General features: G+C 28.2%; 4 protein-coding genes across 20 annotated transcripts in view; 2 read left to right on the forward strand and 2 right to left on the reverse strand.

Moving 5' to 3' along the window:
* The first annotated feature begins 135 nt into the window (after positions 1 to 135).
* LOC107995268 (coiled-coil domain-containing protein 22 homolog) lies at positions 136 to 3,514 on the forward strand. Of its 4 annotated transcripts, none has more exons than XR_009830827.1 (8): positions 136 to 298; positions 776 to 947; positions 1,032 to 1,341; positions 1,422 to 1,666; positions 1,755 to 2,171; positions 2,257 to 2,697; positions 2,836 to 3,008; positions 3,127 to 3,514. XR_009830827.1 is itself a non-coding variant. In XM_062078145.1 (7 exons), the coding sequence occupies exons 1-7, from the start codon at positions 246 to 248 to the stop codon at positions 2,953 to 2,955; spliced, it is 1,758 nt and encodes a 585-aa protein (XP_061934129.1). In that variant the 5' UTR covers positions 136 to 245; the 3' UTR covers positions 2,956 to 3,514. The 4 variants fall into 4 exon arrangements, 1 of the variants encoding a protein (XP_061934129.1); XR_009830828.1 differs by lacking the exon at positions 136 to 298 and adding an exon at positions 452 to 574; XM_062078145.1 differs by having other exon boundaries at positions 2,836 to 3,514.
* On the reverse strand, positions 3,505 to 5,176 carry LOC107995355 (small ribosomal subunit protein mS27). The gene is made up of 2 exons (XM_017052825.3): positions 4,094 to 5,176; positions 3,505 to 3,920 (listed from the first exon to the last, which is right to left on the reverse strand). Exons 1-2 carry the CDS (start codon positions 5,174 to 5,176, stop codon positions 3,636 to 3,638), a joined length of 1,368 nt encoding a protein of 455 aa, XP_016908314.1. The 3' UTR covers positions 3,505 to 3,635.
* A 456-nt stretch (positions 5,177 to 5,632) lies between these two features.
* LOC107995356 (superkiller complex protein 8) lies at positions 5,633 to 7,371 on the forward strand. The gene is made up of 8 exons (XM_017052827.3): positions 5,633 to 5,775; positions 5,871 to 5,980; positions 6,047 to 6,216; positions 6,312 to 6,550; positions 6,624 to 6,717; positions 6,788 to 6,881; positions 6,965 to 7,136; positions 7,255 to 7,371. Exons 1-8 carry the CDS (start codon positions 5,773 to 5,775, stop codon positions 7,354 to 7,356), a joined length of 984 nt encoding a protein of 327 aa, XP_016908316.1. The 5' UTR covers positions 5,633 to 5,772; the 3' UTR covers positions 7,357 to 7,371.
* Positions 7,372 to 7,998: 627 nt separating this feature from the next.
* LOC107995316 (adenomatous polyposis coli protein) overlaps positions 7,999 to 21,242 on the reverse strand; it is a 43,223-nt gene continuing 29,979 nt past the window's right edge. For 4 of the 14 annotated variants that reach the window (XM_017052737.3, XM_017052741.3, XM_017052740.3 and 1 more), the window contains 7 exons: positions 20,459 to 20,878; positions 18,574 to 18,768; positions 15,088 to 17,684; positions 14,837 to 14,928; positions 14,402 to 14,684; positions 14,028 to 14,292; positions 7,999 to 13,853 (listed from right to left, as the gene is read on the reverse strand). In XM_017052737.3, the coding sequence (XP_016908226.2) occupies positions 9,498 to 13,853; positions 14,028 to 14,292; positions 14,402 to 14,684; positions 14,837 to 14,928; positions 15,088 to 17,684; positions 18,574 to 18,768; positions 20,459 to 20,878 (8,208 nt within the window). In that variant the 3' untranslated portion in view covers positions 7,999 to 9,497. The remainder of the gene's footprint in view (positions 13,854 to 14,027; positions 14,293 to 14,401; positions 14,685 to 14,836; positions 14,929 to 15,087; positions 17,685 to 18,573; positions 18,769 to 20,458; positions 20,879 to 21,242) is intronic. The other 10 variants (XM_017052747.3, XM_062078137.1, XM_017052743.3 and 7 more) reach the window with 7 other exon arrangements.

A 21,242-nucleotide genomic window follows, 5' to 3' on the forward strand; every position in this document is an offset into this window, starting at 1 on the left:
ACATTAACTTTTTTAAAGATTATGATATAAATGAAAACAAAAAAATAATAAAACGATCAATATATGAAGTATAAATGCATTTTGTGTTGGTAAAACTGATAATTTTTGATACGCCATCTATATATATATTTGCATTGTGCAAATGTTTGTTCACTTATGGACAGGTTAGATTTGTGCAATTCAACTTAAATTTCTTTCGATATAACAATATAGTAGAAGAATTTAGAATTTTCACGTTTTTACGGATGATGGAGGAGGTTGACAATATAATAATTCACTCATTGCGTCAAATAGGCTGGTGAGTGTTCTTCTGAACGATTTTATACGCATCTAGAAAATTTTTGATATCTGATGTCAACCGGTTTGTATAACTAAAAGTGGGCAGCGATATTTATCTGTTTTAAATTTTATATTTTTAAATACATAATTCATAATTTGTTTTATCAAGCAGAAACAATAAAAAAGTTACAATAAAATTTGAATAAAAAATAAATGATATTAATTATTTAAGATATTACAAGTCTTTACAATTGTTAAATAATTGCAAAAATATGTGATAATTTATAAACTAATTGTAAGTACATATGAGACATTAACGATCTCTTTTAATTATAAATATTGTTAAGTTAATTTTAATTATTAACTTATATAACATTAATTCAACATATGTATTATATATATAACTATTTAAAATGTCTCTTTTAGCAATTTTAAAAACTAAATAAAATAATATTTATCACAAAATTTGAAAATTTTCTAATATTAATTTTTTTAGTGACATAGAAGAAAATATAACAAATCTTAGTGGTTTTAACACAGAATTAATTATAAAAGCAACAGTAAAATGTTTGGATGTAATAAGACCAGGCCTTGGATTATCAACAGTTTTACCTATAAATATGGCAGCCAGATTTCGATTGGGTGCTACACTTGCTCAAGCATGTTTAGTAAGATTTTATAAATATAAAAATTTTAATTATTTATATAATTTTGGTTTTTTTTTTATATCTATTGTATCTTTATAAATTTAGGAATTAGGATACAAAGCTGATGTTGGTTATCAAACATTTTTATATAGTTCAGAAACAGATTTACGAAAAGTTTTTATGTTTCTTATTGAAAAATTACCAAAAGAAAGTGATAAATCTTTAAGTGAACCTGTTAGTAATATTGTATTATTAGAAAAATCTATATCAAGAGCAATAGCACAGAGTCTTTCTGCTCCATGGTTACCACATTATTGTCATACAAAGGGATTTAGAAATAAAGGAAGAGCAAAAATTCCATATAAATCTGTAAATTTAGAAGTTTCAACAATAAGAAAGGAAGAAAATAAAGAAGGTAATACTGCTTTTATTTTATATAATGAGTTTCATTATTATATTATTATAATATTATTATAATGATTTTTCTTGTTATAGAATATCAAGATTATTGTATACATTATTTGCAATCTGTGCCTGAACAAATGCAAAATGAAATGACACTTCTACCATCTTTGATATCTTACAATGCAAAAGCTCTCCATTCACATTCAATGAGTATTCTTGATCAAATAAATTGGTTAAATGAACAATATTGTGATAAAATTACTGAAGTTAATGAATCTAGTGACATTAATATTTTAAATAGAATCTCAATACAAGACAAAACATTATCTTCTAATGTAAATTTAAGAAAAATGAATGATATTATTTATATATTTTATTTATATATTTATACTACTTTATTAATTTTTTATTTATTTATCATAGGAATTTCAAATGGAAAATAATAATGTTAAAGAAACTAAACTTATAAAACAAAAAATAATAGATAAAACAGAAAAACAAGATTTACAAATAGAAAAAATAAAAGCAGACTGTGAAATTATTAGAAAAGATATAGAAGAATTGCAAGTTGCAATTAAAAATTTAACAACCAGTGTAACACAAGCAACAATAAATTATCAAAATGAGGAAAAAAAATTAACAATTAATGAAGAACAAAAAAAGATTAAAGCAAGAATTTATGATCTATTTCAAGATGGTGAAGAGAATATTAAGAAACTAGAAGCAGCTATTGAAGTTACTACAAATAAATTAATTAATTTAGGTAATCAATGGGAAAAACATAGAATACCTCTAATTCAAAAATACAGACAAGAAAGGGAAAAACATTCTACTAAAGCTGTAAGTATTATTCTATATAAATATAAATAATATAAAATAGAATTTATTAAATGAAAAATTTCATGAATTTGATTATTATATATAGAATGCAAGTCAAAAGAAACTTGATGATATTAAGTTATTAAAAGAAAAGGAAAGAGAACTACAAGAAGAATGTCGCAATAAAGATCAACAATACTCACAATTGGTAACAGAAGTTCAAAAACTTTCAAAAGAAGTGAATAGATCCGCATATACTCAACGAATTTTAGAAATAATTAACAATATTAGAAAACAAAGAGACGAAATTAGTAAAGTATTAGTTGATACACGAGAAATCCAAAAAGAAATAAATACACTTACAGGCAGATTAGAAAGATCTTTTACTGTTGCTGATGAATTAATATTTCGAGATGCAAGAACAAATGAAGCATCAAGAAAAGCTTATAAATTATTAGCTACACTTCATTCTGATTGTAGTGAACTTGTAAATTTAGTAGAAGAAACAGGTGCAACTATAAGAGAAATAAGAGATTTAGAAGAACAGGTAATTAAAATATACAAATAAAGTAGTAGTATAGTATAGTAGTAATATAGTAGTAATAACTGATTATAATTTATATTAATTATAAAATATTAAAACGTGATATAATTAAAATGTAATTCTTTTTCTATTTTTTTTTAGATTGATTCTGAAGCTACAAAAAATATTGGAGCAAATTTAGAAAGGATAACTGCTGATTTGAAACAAATGAAACAAGAAACAGCAGAATTAACAGCACAATTACAAAATAAAAATTCGTGATTTTGATATAATCTGTGATATTACGATGTATTATTTATAATAACAACGACCAGGTAAAAATTTTATTAATGTTGAAAGAAAAATCTGTAAAATCTTATTAAAAAAAATATTTTACAATACGAAACATATATTGAAATACTTACAAACCATACAAGATTATATTATTTACAGGACATTCCATATAAATAAATGAATGAATACATTACAAAGACTAAATTTTATAATTATGCAAAATTTAATATATTGCTGCTTATAAAACAGTCTTTGTAAATTTAGGAATAATTATTAAATGTGTGCCTTGGCCCAAAATAATATAATGTTAATTTTGTTTATAAAAGGGCCAAGTCTGTGACAAATTCAATATCAATGCTCAAATGGAACATTATTTGTTACAGAGCCTAATAATTTTTTAATATATAAACTTTAATTGTACAGTTAACTTTCATATTTATACGAAATAAGTAATTTAGAATTATCTATTATAAATTTATGTAATGAACATTTAAGGAAATACTTTTAAGTTATGATGTACAAAATATAAGAAATGAGTAACAATATATATTTTTGATTTTTATTATTATGATCCTTTTCAATATTAAATAATTTATCAAATAATATTTTAATTATATATTTATTATTTATAGTAATTATAAATATATCAAAAATTGCTTTCTTTAATTTTAAATCATAGGTGGTGTATATTCTTTTTCTTCTTCTAATTTCTTCAGTTTCTTCTTAATATGAGGCATTTTAAGAATTTGTTCCATTTTTTTCTTTTGGCGTTTTTCTATTTCCTCTATTTGCAATTCTATATCTTCTTCATTCTCAAAGAAAGTCAAAAATCGTTCTTGCTTTTTCATTTCTTCTTTTAATTTCTCTATTTCTTCTTTTTTAGCTGTTTGATTTATTTCTTCTATTTGTTTATCTAGTATAAATTGTCTTTGTTTTTCCCATTCTATATATTTCTAAAAAATTAAGTAAAATCAATTAATAAATAAAATCATTAATCAATCATTAATCATTAATTAATAAAAAATAGATTTAATTATTTAATAATATTATATATTATTAAATTAATAATTATTATATAATTAATTAATATTCTTTCTTTTGTATTTTATAAAAAAATATTGATTACCTGCATTTGTTCATTTATATCAATATCATGTTGTTTTTCAATTGCAGATTTGATATTATTTTCTAATACATTAATTAAATTATCTGTACACAAATTCTTTTCTTTTAGCAAATTAAGTTCTGACATTAAAATTTTAAATTCATCTGTTACTGGAAATTCATCTTGTTTTTGGAATACATTTTTGTTGTCTTTTTCAATCAAATCAAAAACTTCTTTGTAAACAATATTTCCTTTAATTTCATTTATCCATTGTTTTATTAATTTTAAAGCATCTTGATATTTTTTATATAATATTAAACCTCTTAATTGACATGTCCTTCCTAACTCATTATTCATAAATTTTCCTTGAAAAGCTAATGTTTTTCCAACTAAATCGTATGGATCAGTAAGATCAAAATGATCATCAAAAAAAGGATTTCTAAGATAAGGTACACGTATTTTAATTTCTTCTTTAGTATCTTCTATAGGTTCTGGTGGTTTCTGCCATTTATTTGGATTTTCTAAATATTTGTGACAAGCATATATAGATAATGCATTAGTTATCAAATGTTCAGACTCTTCTTGTAACATAGGTAAAATGGCAACTTTTGCAGCATTGGCATAATCTTGTTTTTTTATGAATGTATCCATGAGTATGTTATAAGTGACATAATCAGGAAAAATACCATAATTAAGTCTATTATGTAATACGTTCATAAGTTCTTCAGTATAATTATTATCTAATAAATATCTTATGACAGCATGATGTGTTGAATCTAATATATTTGATGCTTCTGTACTTTTCCTCAATTTTTGGAGTAGACTCAATAATTCTTCTACTTGATTCTCTTTATTTAGGCTATTTACAAATATATCTATATCTACTGCATTAACTTTTTTATCAATATGGAATTTATTGTCCAAAATAATAAATAAATCATTTGGTTTAAATTTTTGTAGCAATGGCGATTGTAATCGATTTTTCCATGCTTCCTCACATCGGTATGCTTCTGATAGGAAAAATCGCTTTTGTGTTACAATTTTTCGAAACCCATTGTACGTTATTTTACCAGAGTTAAATATTTTTAATATTTTATTTTCCATTTTTTTTGTTAATAGATCATATTCTTACAAGAATAGAACTTCTATTTTTACTATAAATCAGAAAAGGTTATAATTATTTAAATAATTATAATGAATGAAAGAAACTTTTTTAGTTTTTAAATTCTATAAGTGTAATAATAATGTTAAAATTATTAATAATTTTTTAATTTGGTTTTCCCATTTATATTTTATATATTATTTTTTTTATTTTTAAAAATTTTAAGAGCATTTTTAACACAAGCACATCTGATTCGACGAGTTTAATTATCTACGCATGTACTTTTTTAAAATTGAATCAAATGATTTAAATCTTTTTGAAATGTTAGAAATTTATTAAATACCGTATAAAAAAAATTAAAAATAAATTGCTAATAAAAAACGCGAATAAAACAGAAAAGTTTACGATTTTTAATTTAACCTTTTAAATCACATAATCTTCATAAATCATATATTCAATCAACTTTTACTAAAGATATATATAAAATTACAGAAGTTATATCAATTATTCATTTCATAACTTAAAGAAAAAATTATATATATATTAAATTAAAATTATTTCTTAATAATATTGTCTGGAAGATAATACATATTCTAGTATGGTGAGAAACAAATAAATTTGGAAATTATTACGATATAAAGGTTATATCGTTCATGATACACAACAGTTGCAAAGCCGAATTCGAAATTTTTTCAGTATTCCTTACTTAATAAAACAGAAAATGCTCACGAAGATAGTATTTGGACCTGTGCTTGGGGCTGTTTGAAGAAGAAAAAGGAATCACAGCCGGATAATGAAGATTCACGGTAATTACTTTTATGCAATTTTAATATTTTTATATTTTTTATAAAATTTTTATTATTGTGGAATAGTGAATCAATACAATTTAATGAAGATGAAACAGTGGAATATTTAGTCACTGGCTCAGTTGACGATACTGTTAAAGTTTGGGAACAAAAAGATAAAAGTTTACAATTAAAACATAAATTAACTGGTCACTCACTTGGTGTGGTATCTGTTGCTGTAAGTTCAGATGGTTCAAGTAAGTATAATAATTATAATATATTAATAATAAAAAATAAATAAATAAATAAAGCAAATGTATTAAAATAAAAAATGAAACATATTTATTTTTAGAATGTGCATCTAGTTCCTTAGATTCTAGCTTAAAATTATGGGATTTGGAAACAGGAAATAAGATATCAAGTATCGAAGTAGGTCCTGTAGATATTTGGACAGTAGTATTTTCCCCAGATGATAAATTCATTGTATCTGGTAGTCATTCAGGGAAAATACATTTATATGGAACAGAAAGTGGTAAACAGGAACAAACTTTAGATACCAGAGGTGGCAAATTTACATTGAGTGTTGCCTATGTGTGTATTTTAAAAATATTACATAATTTTATTATATAGAAATAATAATTTTTATATTATATAATTATTTCAGAGTCCTGATGGTAAATATATTGCTAGTGGAGCAATAGATGGAATTATAAATATTTTTGATGTTACATATGGAAAAGTATTGCGTACATTGGAAGGTAATAAAAATTTACTTTCTTAAATATTTGTTAACAATTTATTAATAATATATAAATTTAAATATTTTAGGACATGCAATGCCTATTAGATCTCTTTGTTTCTCACCAGATTCTCAATTACTTCTTACTGCATCAGATGATGGACATATGAAATTGTATGATGTGTAAGTTCAAAGTTCAAAGTTTCAACCAAAATAAATTACACATATAATTGAAACATTTATTATATTTTTATTTTATTATATAGGAAAGATGCTAATTTAGCAGGAACTATGTCAGGTCATGCTTCATGGGTACTTGGTGTTGCTTTTGCTCCAAATGGTCAACAATTTGCATCTAGTAGTTCAGATCATACAGTTAAAGTGTGGGAACTAGCCCAAAGACAATGTTTACATACATTTAATGAACATAATGATCAGGTGAGATATTGTATTGTAAGCAATATTATAGAATTTTTATTATAAATTTATAAAATGGAAAAAATAATTTGCAAAATTTTTATTATGGAATTATAAAAATTAAAATTTTTTTTTTTAGGTATGGGCTGTAAAATACAATCCACAAAGAAATAACATAATTGCATCAGTATCTGAGGATAAATCTATTAATCTTTATGAATGTCCATTATATGATAAATAAATTTTTCTTAAATAACTATGTATTTTATATATACAGGTACTTATAAAAATATAAGACATTTTTGGCGGATGGATTCGCGAGATCAAAAAATGAAAAAAATATATGCATACAGGTGCATATAAGGCTTAGTTATCAAATTATAAATATTTCAAGTTTATAATAAAATAACAGTACTAAATTAAGTGTATACTTGCATAATGAATCTCAACGAAAAATATTATTTTTTTAAATATACAAATAACTATTTTTTAATTTTAATATAATGTAATTAAATATATAATAATATAATATATATAAATATCATGTAATATAATTATACGACATACTTCGTTTTAAAAAAAGAAAATTTTATCATTTTTAATTTGTTAACTAAATCTTATCGAATATATATATATATATATATACACACACACACATACACACTTTTTATGAACTTTTTTTTATTGTTTTAATGTTTAGAATCCATTTCAAAAGTGTCTTACATTTTTATAAAAATTAAAATTATCCTGTGTATACATATTACATGGTTTAATAAAATGTTATTTTATTTAATAATCTAATATTTTAATAGAACACATCTTTTTTATTATGATTGAAAATTATTTGATTTAATAATTGATTTAACATTAAACAAAATAGATATTAGTAGCTATAAATTTTATTGTACTGTAATTATTAATATACAAATTATTAAGATGTTCGCCGAATTTAAAATATAATATAACAAAAGATGAATTACACTTAAGATCTAAATAAAAGATGAAAATTATAAAAGAATCTTGAAAAGGATTTCCGGTGTAGTACAGACCATATCTTGTATGAAAAAAAATACAAGGATACCCTGATATGACTCCAAGTTGGAAGGGTTAAATCTAATTAACTCGAACTGGAACAGGGTAAAATGCGTATAATAAATATGTAATTAACGAACAATAAAATCTATTCTATATCGTGTCAAACAGTTTCCTTCTAATAAGATTTTAGATTGATTTGCATATGCGCATATAGAACGAAAGATGACACGATATAGAAAAAAACTTAAAATATTGTACGCATTATTGATTGCTTCAAATATTATAGCAAATTTTCTAGTAAAACTAGAAAATAATGAAGAAAATATGAAAATAAAATTATTAAACGCCATATCAATATCTTAAACTTTTCAATCTATAAATACATAATTGATCCGTACACACTCTTTAATTGTACCTACATATATTTTAGAAAGGGTACCAGTTAAATCAGTAGACACTTGTTACATGCAAATCGATTTTATGTAATACATATATGATCAAAATAGAAGCTATTTTTGTAGATTTTCAAATAGACTAGAAACTTAATATAAGGGTTTACAAAATTTTGTCTTTTCATGTAATGCCAGTTTAGCGTTACTTAGACCGCTAAATTGATATAAACATTATTACCATTTTTACCATAACATTTTGTTGTGTTGAAAATGTCTCTGTTTCATTCGAATCTTCATCATGTTTCTATCAGTCTTTAAAAAGTAATTAAACTTTATATTTGTTTAGAAGAATACAAATCAGTTTACAATGGAAACAAAATACAGATCTTCTTCCTTGCAAATTTATCTATTACGAAAATGTATAGCGACACATTTTTTGCCATATACATCATGAGTCGTGATACATATTACTAAACTTTCTACATTCTTTATCGACGTTCAATATATACAAAATTGAATAAATAATCGAGCATAATTACTGCTACGTACTACCGATTTTTAATTTTCTTCATAATCATGAAATTTATCAATATATGTATATACAACACGTAAAGTGAATAGGAATGATCAGGATTTCCAGCTATGTCACATTCTAATTATATCTCTTTAAAAAAAAAAGATTGCATTGCAATGCACATGCATAATAAAAAAAAATTCAATTAATTATTTTCTTATATTCAGTGTGTAAAAATTATTGAGATACCATGAAGATTTTCAGTGCTCTTTAAATGATGAGGTAAAAAAAGAAAACTTTACTTATCAAGTATTCTTAACATGTACTGCATGTTGATTTATGATCAATATAGCAGTAAAGCAAATGTACAATGACTAGCCCGAAACAGAAAAGCGAGAGATACTACGAAAAAGAAATTATTTATTTTATAACAAATTCCCACTATACTGTTGTTACTCTTGTAGAAGCTGTGACTATGTCACTATGACAATCTGTCACTTTAAATTTGCTTTCAATTTCATCAGGCGTTACTTTGGCTGCTTGTGAAATATCTTGTTTCGGATTATAGTTAAAAGGCGGTACGATAGCGGATGCGGGTGTACGCATACCAGCCCCACTAACATATGCTTGTGCAGAACCTTCTCCATTTGCAGAATCTACTCGTATAAAGGAACCAAGACGTGATATCCGTTTCGTAGGATCTATCTCTATTGTGGAGGATTCAGTATGCTGTGATTTTCGTAAAACAACTGAAGCATCACCTATGTCTATGGTATCTTTCTTGTACGTAGAAGCATCGCTAGACTTTACAGGAATCTTGCAAGGAGCATCGTTCGCATTCATTCCGCTTAAATCACAAGAGTTTCTATATTTCACTTTACTAGGTTGCACACCCATTATCAATGGTCTTTTCAATTTAGATTTGTACAAAGCTGATTCAGAATTATCATTTTCTTGAGGTACTCCTTCAAATGTTGAGCTACGGAATAATCTAAAAGTTGGTGGATTGTTCACTAAAATTGGAGCATCTACATCATTGGCACAATTGCCAGGCTGTACCCATTGCCTAGTATCTGATTTCTCAAACCGTTGCTTATTCTTGCTCTCTTCTACTTTTTTCCATAAACTTGCAATTTTACTAGTTGCTTCCTTTGCCAATTTTCTAGTCTGCATTCCAGTCGATGAATTTGATACTATACTGGAATTACTGTTAGATCTCTGACCAAGAGGACCTACTTTTCGAAAGACTTTACCGTTTTCTGCTTGTGCAGCATTTTGATTATTAGCTGGTATTTTTGGAGTCATTTTTCCTGTAGGTAATCGTTTTGGAGTAACTAGTAACGCTTTCGAAGATTGATTCTTTTCTGAAACATTTCCTTTTGATGATTTCGATTGATGTGCTTGATGTGTCTTTGGTGAAATTTTTGGTTTCCCTGTTGTTGGATGTATCTTGGATGTCGCACCTCTAATAGGTTTTGCGATCTTCGTTTTTATCGGAGAAGAAGATGTAGAAACTACGGTAGGAGCATTTTCTACTTCTGGTTCGTCTTTGGTAAACGTACCTTGCCGTTCTAAAGGTTTTACTGTTACATCTGATTTGGTCTCTTGTTGATAATTCGAGGAAGAACATGTTGGAGGTGTGCTATGTCTTTTTACGGATTTTGTGAAAGTTAACGATGATCCTTTTTGAGGAACCGATGCTCTTTTTGCAGCTATAGATAGAACTTTTGTTTTTTTATCATCTATTGAATTAGAAGTTGCTTTAAGATTTATATTTGATTTTGCAGACTCTTTCATCATGACATTTGGACTATTATTATTTTGCCTGAGGGTAGTAGCTCTAGTAGCTCTTACAATAGGTGAAGTATTACTACGTCCTATAGGTATTCCACTAACAGGATTCACTTGTTTTAATGGAGACGATTGCGGTGTTGGTTTTCGTGTAATTGGATTTGAATAGAGAGCTTTTCTTCTGCCTCGAATAGCCTTTGGACTTTCTGGATCTGATTTATCTGTAGCATTGGAATCATTGCTGGGATCCCTTACCATTCCTGGTTTAATTATTCGAGGTCTTTTTGTTTCTCTAGGTGGATCTTCAATATTATTTGATTCATCCTCGCTTTCAGTCTCCACGTTGTCGGTATATCTAATGTCTTCATGTGATCTAGGGGCTTCAATTTCAATAGTTTCTTTATAAACATCTTTTGGTTCCTGTACGTTATCTATTTGTTGAGAATATGAACCTATTAATTTTTTAGAAACACCGTTGACAAATCGCATTCGGAGATTACGTTCGGATTCCGATTCATTTGATACTAAACTAATAGTTTCGCAATCTAATAATCCTTCCTCTGTAGTTTCATTCGTTTTGTTTGATTCATTTAACGTATTCAATACGATGGTTGCATTTTGTTCTAGCATGGTTTGAATTTCTGATTCAATATTGTGCGTTGAATCTGGAATCCTATCTTCTGTCATATTTGTAGCATTACTTTCTATATCTTTGAATATACATTCTGAATCGTTCAAAGTTCTTGTACGGTATCTTTCTCTATTCTTCTTTTGCTCAGTACGTTTTTTAATTAATGTTTTACAAGTAGACAATTTTAATGTAGGAATAGCAGATTTTACAGGAGATATAGCTCTTGTTGGTTTTTCAGAATTTTCTTGCTCACAAATAGTATTAATTTCTTGTTGATTATTTTGATCTTGATTCATGTCAGGGAAAGGATTTTCTAATACCTGTGTTTGAAATCTTGCTCTATCTTCTTGTCTGCGTTGTTTAGGCGTCAATTTTGAAAAAGGCGAACATTTTCCCCGTGAAACCTTTTCTTGCACTACATTTTCTGTCTCTTTTTTGTCAAGTTCCGCAGCTATTGTATAAGTTTTATATCTTTCTTTGGCCAAAGTCCTTTTCTGTTTCGGTGTTAAATTTTTATGTAATCGTTTCCTAGGCGTAGATTCCGCTGAACTAGTGAGACAATATTCGGAAGAGATTGGTGTAACTGCTTCATCAGTATCCCCCGCCTCGTCGATTTTATCTATCATAACAGGATGTGAAGCTTCTTCAGTATGTAATTCCGCGTCAATACATAATGTATCACTGCATATTGTCTCTGATGCCTGTTCCACTGTCGATTCATCCATTTCGCAGACTTCGTTGAATAATGAAGGTGGATTGATATTTTCCAAGCATTCGCTTAAACTATTATTTGCACTATTTTGCATAGCTTCAGCATATCGCATACACGTCATAGAAAGTACATTTGCGACAGGTCTTAATAAGTCAAATGCAGCATCGCTTCCACTCAAGTGTTGTGAGTCCTGATCTTTAGAATCTGCTACTTCTGACGTAATACTTGCCACACTTAACATACTATTTTCCATGTCGCCAACGTCTGGTAATTCATCTAACATTGATGGTGGTTTAACACTGTCTAAATGCGAACCAGTACATTCATTTAACAAGTTTTCTAAACTGCCAGTATGATTTTGGTTTTGATTAAGAGCTCTTTTAGCTACTACACCTAGAGGAAGTGATTTTTTACGATTATTTCGGGAATCTGTTAAAGAAACGTTTTTCACTTGAATAGGAGGTAAAGACGCAGAATTACATCTATCTCGATTAATGAATGACTCGCTACAATCACCTGAACCTGCATAGCTAGCAGTTAGTGATAATAAACTCCCCATAGAAGAAGGAGGTTTAATTGCATCTAAGTCCATAGATGTCATACTAGTTGTATCTAACTCATTTTGTCTGTTCATTTCTGCGTCCACTGCTTCAGCCAATTTAATTGCTTCTCTTTGAATAATTTTTGAATTTGACATAGGACCACTTTCACTGCTTATTGTTTCATAACATTCTGAAGTAATCGTACCTTGTTCTTCTGCTACATCGCTCTTAAACGAGGCAATTATGGGAGCACTGATGCTGATACTAGGAAAAGAGACATCATTAGGAGAATCCTCGTTCCACGTATCACTCAATACACTTTGTTTCATCGCATTAGAATCTCGTTCTCGAATTGCTTCTGTTTGCTGCACTAAAGTTGCAGTCAATCGATCTAACGAAGCAATCATGGCATCAGGATCTCTCTGACGTCGATATACATCTTCTTTCTCTACATGTTTTGTTGAATCTGCAGATTTTTGTATTAATTTGTGTTTTAAATCAATTTCTTCCTTCTTAATACCATCTATCTCACATATATCGCTATATGTTTTATTAATTTCATCATTACTAATTTTTGTTTTAACTTGTTTTTCTTCAAATTCATCCTTATTTTTATTTACTATAGTCTTATTTAGTTGAATATTGTCCATAGTTTTAGCTAGTGCAGGTTGTATACATAATTCTAGAAGTGCATGTTCGGATTGTTCTACAGAATCAATTGATTCACTACTGTCTGAATTTGTTACTTTTGAATAAGATTGTTCCATAGATGGATTCTCATTACTTTTATTTTCTATGGATTCTAATACTTTGTCATTTTCCCATTTAGTTGAATCATCATCTATATTCTGATCATTATCAATAAGATCATTATGAATCAAAGACGACATATCTTCGTTTGAATGGATATCAATACTAGATAAATATTGTTGTTGAGATGGTTCTGTATTGAATATTACTGTTTCATGTAATATTGGACTATTTCTTAAATTCGAAGGCAATGAAAAGTTGCACAATCTATCATCACATAATAATGAATTGTGTTCTGTCTTTCTTATTTTGCCTAATTCATTCTGTAAAATTTGATTTGATTGTTGTATTGAAATTTTAGATTCCGTTTCCTGAAATAAAAAAATTTAATTTATAATATATATATTTACATATAGTAGATTGCTAAAATCTTAAATTTGTATATTTCTATTATATTAATATGTTATATAATATTTTAAATATATAAAGATTTGAAATTAGATTTATTGATTAATTAAAATACTATATAAAATAAGTTTTTTTACCTCTTGCATAAATTTAGCTGTACTTTGAGTATAATTTGATACAATATTTATTTTTGATGGATTATCAATTACATTATCTATAGAAATTTCGGAATTTATTGTTTCTTCAGATTCCAATTGTTTTATATCAAGATTGTTCATGGTAGAATCAATAATAGAGTTACATTCCATTTGATCTAGTGCAATACTAGTTTGATATCGAGCTAAGTTACTTTCATTTCGCGGAACTTTTTCAAAATTGTTTCCAATAAAAGAATGCCTGTGCCTAAAAAAAAAAACTCATAAATCACTTTTTAACAAATACATAAAGAAAATGCAATTATAAAATATCATTAATAATTATAATAAATTTGTGTTCAATAAATAATTTTTACCTATTATTTTGCATTCCAATATTAATGCAAGCTGTAAGTAGATCTTCATCGTCCTCATCACCATCACTGACTTGATCTAAACATTCGGAAGAGTTGTTTATATTTAATATATAAGGCATGTTACGGGTATCTCCTTTTAGTTCAAATTCCTTACATCCTGAATCATTAGAAGCTTTCAATGCACTGGTCACGTACGAATTAACTCCATTGTTGGGATAATTTTTATTGAATTTATCATTGTTTTCAAACATGCCACTCTGAGTATCATATTTCTTTTTCACATCTATAATAAAGTAAATAAATTTTTTGAAGTTTTATTTTATATTTTCATTTTATATTCTTAATAATTTAATAAATATGTGAATGACTGATTATTATGTGTAATTATGTATATAAATGTATATATAGAGAAAATTTTTTTAATAATCATCTTACCAGGCTTATTTTTAGTCGAATTGGATGTCATATTATTACTTTCATCATATTGTAAATTATTTGAAGATATTTGTGTAAGAGTACTTCTCGAACTATTGAAAGAATAAATTAAACATTAAAAATTATATTAAAACATTAAAAAAGAATTGAAATTGAAGAAATATGATTATAATTTCTAGTTAAAGAAGTTTTATTTTTTTTGGTATATGTTTATATTATATTTATATATACATATACATAAATATACAAACCTTAATGGATTTTGCACAGTATGATTATCCTCTTCAATATTATTGTGCTTGATATTTGTTTCTAAATTCATTTCTTCCTTATCCTGTAATTTACCCTGCTCTTGAATCTTTTTCAATAAATTTCTTTGCCGAGTATCCTCTTGTAAATCAGATGCAGATGCTGCTCTAGAAGAATTCAAAGATGTTCCATGTGGCGTTCCTTCTGTGCAATAAGTCTTCACTGTATCTTCATGAATAAGTTCCTGATCATTGTTTGTAAAATAATGGGAATGTGGTTTTTCTTCGTCTTCTAAACTTCGTTCCGCGTAACGCAAACTATAGTCAGTCGGTTGATCCAAATCGGTCACGGCATAATCACTAAACAAAGTTCCTTCTGTTCGATGGTTTACAGTTGGTGAAATAGTTTGTTGTATACTATTCAATGAATTATGCTGGTGTAATACACTCTTATCATAGACATTTTCAAAGCTAATAGTATCTTTCACAGGAGAGCTACTATTAACAAAAGATAACGAAGTTTCTATTCCAGTCTTTGTAGTCACATATTCTGTTTTTGTGCAAATATTTAACTCCGTTTCTTCTGAAATACTGGATTGACTGCCAGTCTTTAAAATAGACGAGATGCTTTGTGGCAAATTGTCTTCTACAGAAGAATGTAATAAATTTTGTGAACAAGTGGATTCTTGATCTGGAGCAGAAGACCAGGAAATAGTAGAGTTAGTACATCTAAGATCACCAAGAGCATTAAAATCTGACGATTTTAAACGATCTGGGATGGCATTTTTGTAGCGTAATGTATATTTTTTTTCTGAAGAAGTTTTCGAATGAACATCAGTGGATATTCCACTATCAAAACCGACTGCAGAATGCAATGATGAAGATTGCTGTTTTATTTGAACATCAGTGGGAGATAATCCGTTCAATACATGTCGATTTACTCTTTCGAACATAGTATCAGAGTGTGTACTTGTTATAGAACGCATAGAGTCCCTACTCTCACTTCTGGCGACTCCATTACATTTGATATTAGATGTGCTGGGCTGGTTGTGCAGCTGATAAGAGCGTAAACTACGCGTATTGATCCCTAAGAAGCTGTGTTCAACTTTGAATGAAAACTTGTCGTCTTTGTTAGTAGGCGATGTGCTAGGTTCAATATTATCGCAAGTTTCTGCTAAGTTTTGATCTATTTCTTGTTCTAAAGCTCTCTGTCTGCGAGCAACTAAAGTTGGTAAAGTTGGAAGGCCTAATCCGCGTGCTGTTGAATCTAAGTGAACAAGGTTGTTGGAACCTGGTCTAGCACTTAGCAAATTCTTTAAGGCTGCACTTGAACCCATTGAAATCATTTTGTGCTTGGAGTGAATTAGACTACGAAGCATTGGAACGGCGCCTAAGTCCCATAATAAACGCTGATCTTGTGGACATCGAGCAGAAAGATTCCATAGAGCTCCACAGGCATTACTAACAACGGTTAAACTAGGTGATCGTAATTGTTGCAATAATACTTGCAAACATCCTCTTTCTCTTACAATGGCTCGATAATCTTCCCTAACGGCAATATGGCTGGATACATTCCTCAATATACCACCAGCGTTTTCTACAATAGCTAAAGTTTTAGACGGTGCTTTGTAACTCAACATATCCACGAGAAATGCTAGTGCACCATCCACGGCGCAAATATCTACCTTATTCGTACTACAATGTGCCGATAAGTTCCATAATGCAGACAATATCGATTTGAGCGTTGATTCTTTCCTACCTTCCATCGCAGCCTTCATTAAACCAGTCACAGCTCCTACTTCTCTTAATGTTTGTTTACTACTGGTATCAGCTCGCCACGATAAATTTCTTAATACAGACGCTGTTACCTGTCTAAGATCATCACTTGGACTCTTCAACTGTGAGACTAGTGCCTTCATGAACTCCCGGAAGGAGCATAATAATGCTTTATTATTTCCATCGCCGAAAGTTAGATTAGTCAGAGCCATTCCAGCATATCTACGTAAAGTAATACAATTTTGGTCGTCGCATTCGCTTCCATGTGCCATGTGGTCCATCTCGATTAGTTCTGCGACCGCGTGAAGTCCACCGAGTTGACACATGGCGTGACGATGAGCTTCGTCGAAGGAAAGTTTCATTAATGCTGCTATAGTCGGTCCAGGATGTCTTTCTAAATCATCAGGAACCTGTCCCGTTTGCAGAGATGTCCTCAGTGCTTGACAATAATCTCGTAACTGTTCTAAAAATCGAAGAACCCTTGCTTCTCTACGTCCTGCCCTTTCGTCACTTTTAGCGTACACTATATTATGCAAAGCTCTTGATGCTTTTTCTCTAGTTTCTGGATCTTGTCCAGGAGCGTGAATTAACTGTACCAACAATGGTAGACATCCTGATTGCCTCATTATGAGACAATTATCTATCGAATTACTCATTGAGAGTAACGTTGCACTCATATCTTCCCGGCCCTCTGTACTGCCTAGCATTCCCAACAGATTGTACACCACGTCTACTTTTGCTCCTAATCTTCGATCTCCTTGTATTTCCGAACAGCCGAAAGCCCCACCCGAATTTGAAGAAAAGCTCATCACGCTAGCTATATCCTGTGAGAGAGAGAGAGTGTAAATGTTAGTATTTTTAGTTATAGTTTGAAAATTATTTCTATAATTTTTTTATTAAATAAATAACGATTAAAAAAAATAAATTTTTAATAATTAAGACTTTTTTCTATTAATTTTATAAAACAAATTCGAAAATATTATTTTTTTGTAGTTTTTTATTTATGAAGTGTATATATCATGATTAAAAAGATTTATTTTTTAATAAAATGCTATTTCTACGATGTTTTCCTAACTAACTTTTTTATGAAGTTAATAAAATTTTTTTTGAAAGATATTTTAATTACTTTTATACAGCAAAAGTTTTAATTTTTTTGCTTTTTACATCTGAAATTTTAATAATAATTAATAATTGTCTTTTTCCAAATTTTTACATTATATAATTTATTATATATATTTTAAATCTTTTTTAATTAAATTATAAATTATTAATCATATATTAATTAAATAATTATAATATAAAATTAATTAATTAATCACAATGAATGTTATCCAATCATTTATAATTTTTTTGCTGCGTTATTATATAAATATTTTATAATAATGCTAGTGCTTAACATAATGAGTCAAACTTCATTTTCACAGGTCATTGCTCCTATTTCAGTGTCGTCTCTATGACAGGTTATGTATTTATTAATGTTGCACTATTTATTCAACTTGCGATGCATATTTGCATTTTGTATTTATTCTTATTATATTTTTTTAACATAATTTTTTTGGAAATGATTTATTAATAATTTTTAATATTTATTATTATTACAGAAAGATAAATATATTTTTTTTTATTTTAAGTTTATCAAATTTTTAAAATGAGAAATGATTATTGTTCTTTCTTCTGAATGTGTGACATATAATTCACAAAAAAGTGATTTACGTTATGTACAGTGGTTGATGTGCCTTGTTGAGTGGAAAATCCCATTTGTTGATTGGCCCATATGTCTCTTCTGATGGGCCAGGTTCCCCGATAAGAAGACGGTATTCTATGACCTTGTAGGGATGTATCCGGTTTGCTATCTTCTTCGCTACTTCCACCCTCATTGTAACGTTTATTTCTTCTTATATATATCTGCTAAACATAATAAAATGCTTCTACTAAATATTTATTTTTATTTAACAATAAGAAATAATCTTAGAAAATCTTAAAATCATCAAAAAAAAAATAATATACATACTGTGTTAAAAGAAGTTTTACTTACATTTTATTTTTTTTTATCATTTATAAATTTATTTATAAATTCTATTAATTATTTTATCTTAAGTAAATTGATCACATTTTGATCTTTCAATATTACAATTTTTTCTAACATTTTCGTAAAAATATATACTACATAAAATATAAATATTTACTAATTTAATCATTATAAGAAAAAAAAATTTCTTTTTTAAATCAGTTTGAATTTCCCGCTGAAAACAAAATGGAAACCACGAGATTAATTTCAATTTATTCGATACGAAATTATTAACACTCTCGTTTCTTTACGTTTCTTGTACAGAACGGACGAAATAAATTCTTAGGGAAATGTTTGGGATGACAGGACAAGTTAAAGAGCGACGAAAGAGAAAAGCAGAGAGATAAGAAGTGCAAGCAAGAGAGAAAATGCATATATGCCAGTAAACGTGTATAACTATGGTTAGAGAAAGATGGAATGAGTTCTCCGTAAAATCAATACGCGACTACGTTAGTAGAAGTGTATATAGGAAGGACTCGTATTCTACAAGCACGAGGCAATACCAGTAATTTTCAGCCATTTTTTTTTAAATTACATCTTATTTAAAATTAAAAACATCATAACAAATCTTTTTAAAGAAGAAAAAATATATCAATAGTATAATTTTAACATAACCTATCTTTAGTATATCTAAGTTTAGTTACGTAAGTATGCAGTATGTAATTTTCCGGTTATTAAAATTATTATAAAGATGTATATGCATAGTTCCTTTCGAAAGTTTCAACAGATTGTCAAGCACGAAATGACAATTATATAAATAGGCAAATTTTATTATTCAAAACGAAGAATCTCGTACATCACGCATTTCGTTTACATATTCTCCAACATCCCTATAGATACTAATTAATTTACACACTTATTATGATGCAGTACTAGACATTGTGCTTATGCTTTTAGAAATTGCATTAACTACCTTTGATGCAATTATCGTTATTGTTTGACAATAAAGGTTTACATCGTGCTAGACAATAGGGTGACATTCTGTTATTATAGAAGATAATGAAATATAACGGTATATGGTAATTTCGCTTTCATCATTGATACTTTATAAATACGTAGAAGCAACAAAATAAGGTTGAATAATCAACAAATAAAAAAAAAGCTTCAAATTAAAATCATCAATCAACATTAATTGATATCATATGGCATATTAAAAATTATCAAATTATTTCCAAGTCAAAATGCAAAATGACCGTAAGAAAGAAATTGATTTATTGCTATCAAAAACCGCATTCCTTTATAAGATACAAGTATACCTGTTCTATTTGCGCATTACAGGCTTCTCTTCGAGTTTGAAAAACAACAATCGTTCGACAAAAGAAAAAAATGTACACATTTAACTCGATCAATTTCAGTGTCATCTCTCCGTTATAAACCTATCAATCACACATCATATCATGCATTAACTGAGAATTAATCAAAACAAAAGAAATTGAATACGGGAAAAAATAGATCATATAAACTAAAGATAATATTAAAAATAAATAAGACAAAAATAAAAAATTAAAAAAAAGAAAATATAAATATTACCTCGGGGCTCGGCGTGGACGACCTTCGTTCGTCCTCCTCTTTCACTTCCGGCTCCATGGCATCCTCCTTGCTGGTTTCAGCAATCACGGAACCCAGGTACAATCTTGGCCTGATGTTGGCATTGACGGGTAGAAAAGTGGAAGAGGATAAAGGCGTTTTCAGAGTGTTTTTCACCAACGAGCATCTCGTGGATGTCGTCGCCGCTGCGGCGACAGGGTTGAACGTTGCGCCGTCCACGGACGACTCCAGCTCGTGCGCCGCGACGCCGGACAGGGGCGCAGATATCTCGATATTGTGAGGGCGCCGCTGAGCCCTCCACGAGCCGACACCTTCCACGCCGACGCCTACCGGTCCGTGAGACACGCGACACTCCTCAGACAAGGATCTTTCCGGTCTCTTTTGGCAATCATCCGCGTCCTCCTAAAACAAAAATAATCAGAGATAAAAAGACAAATTTATTGTTAAGATTTTGGATGTTTGTTTAAGATGATTTTTTAAACATTTTTCATTTAAGAATTTGCATAAAAAATAAAAATAATGAAGATTTGAATATTAAATCTTATAAAAGGTTTATAATTTATCATGGAATAATATGTTTTAATATTTTAACTCGATTCAATAATTTGCATGAAAATTTTAAATATCTTGAGATTATAAAATAAATTAGATTACTTAAATGATTTTTATTTTTGTGCACTTATTTAAAATTTTTATTAAAGAAATTTCATTTTTACTTAATTGGGGTAAATATTGAAATAACTAATACTACGCCTAATTTTAAAGT

The sequence above is a fragment of the Apis cerana genome, linkage group LG8, assembly GCF_029169275.1.
Source record: "Apis cerana isolate GH-2021 linkage group LG8, AcerK_1.0, whole genome shotgun sequence".
Taxonomy (NCBI): domain Eukaryota; kingdom Metazoa; phylum Arthropoda; class Insecta; order Hymenoptera; family Apidae; genus Apis; species Apis cerana.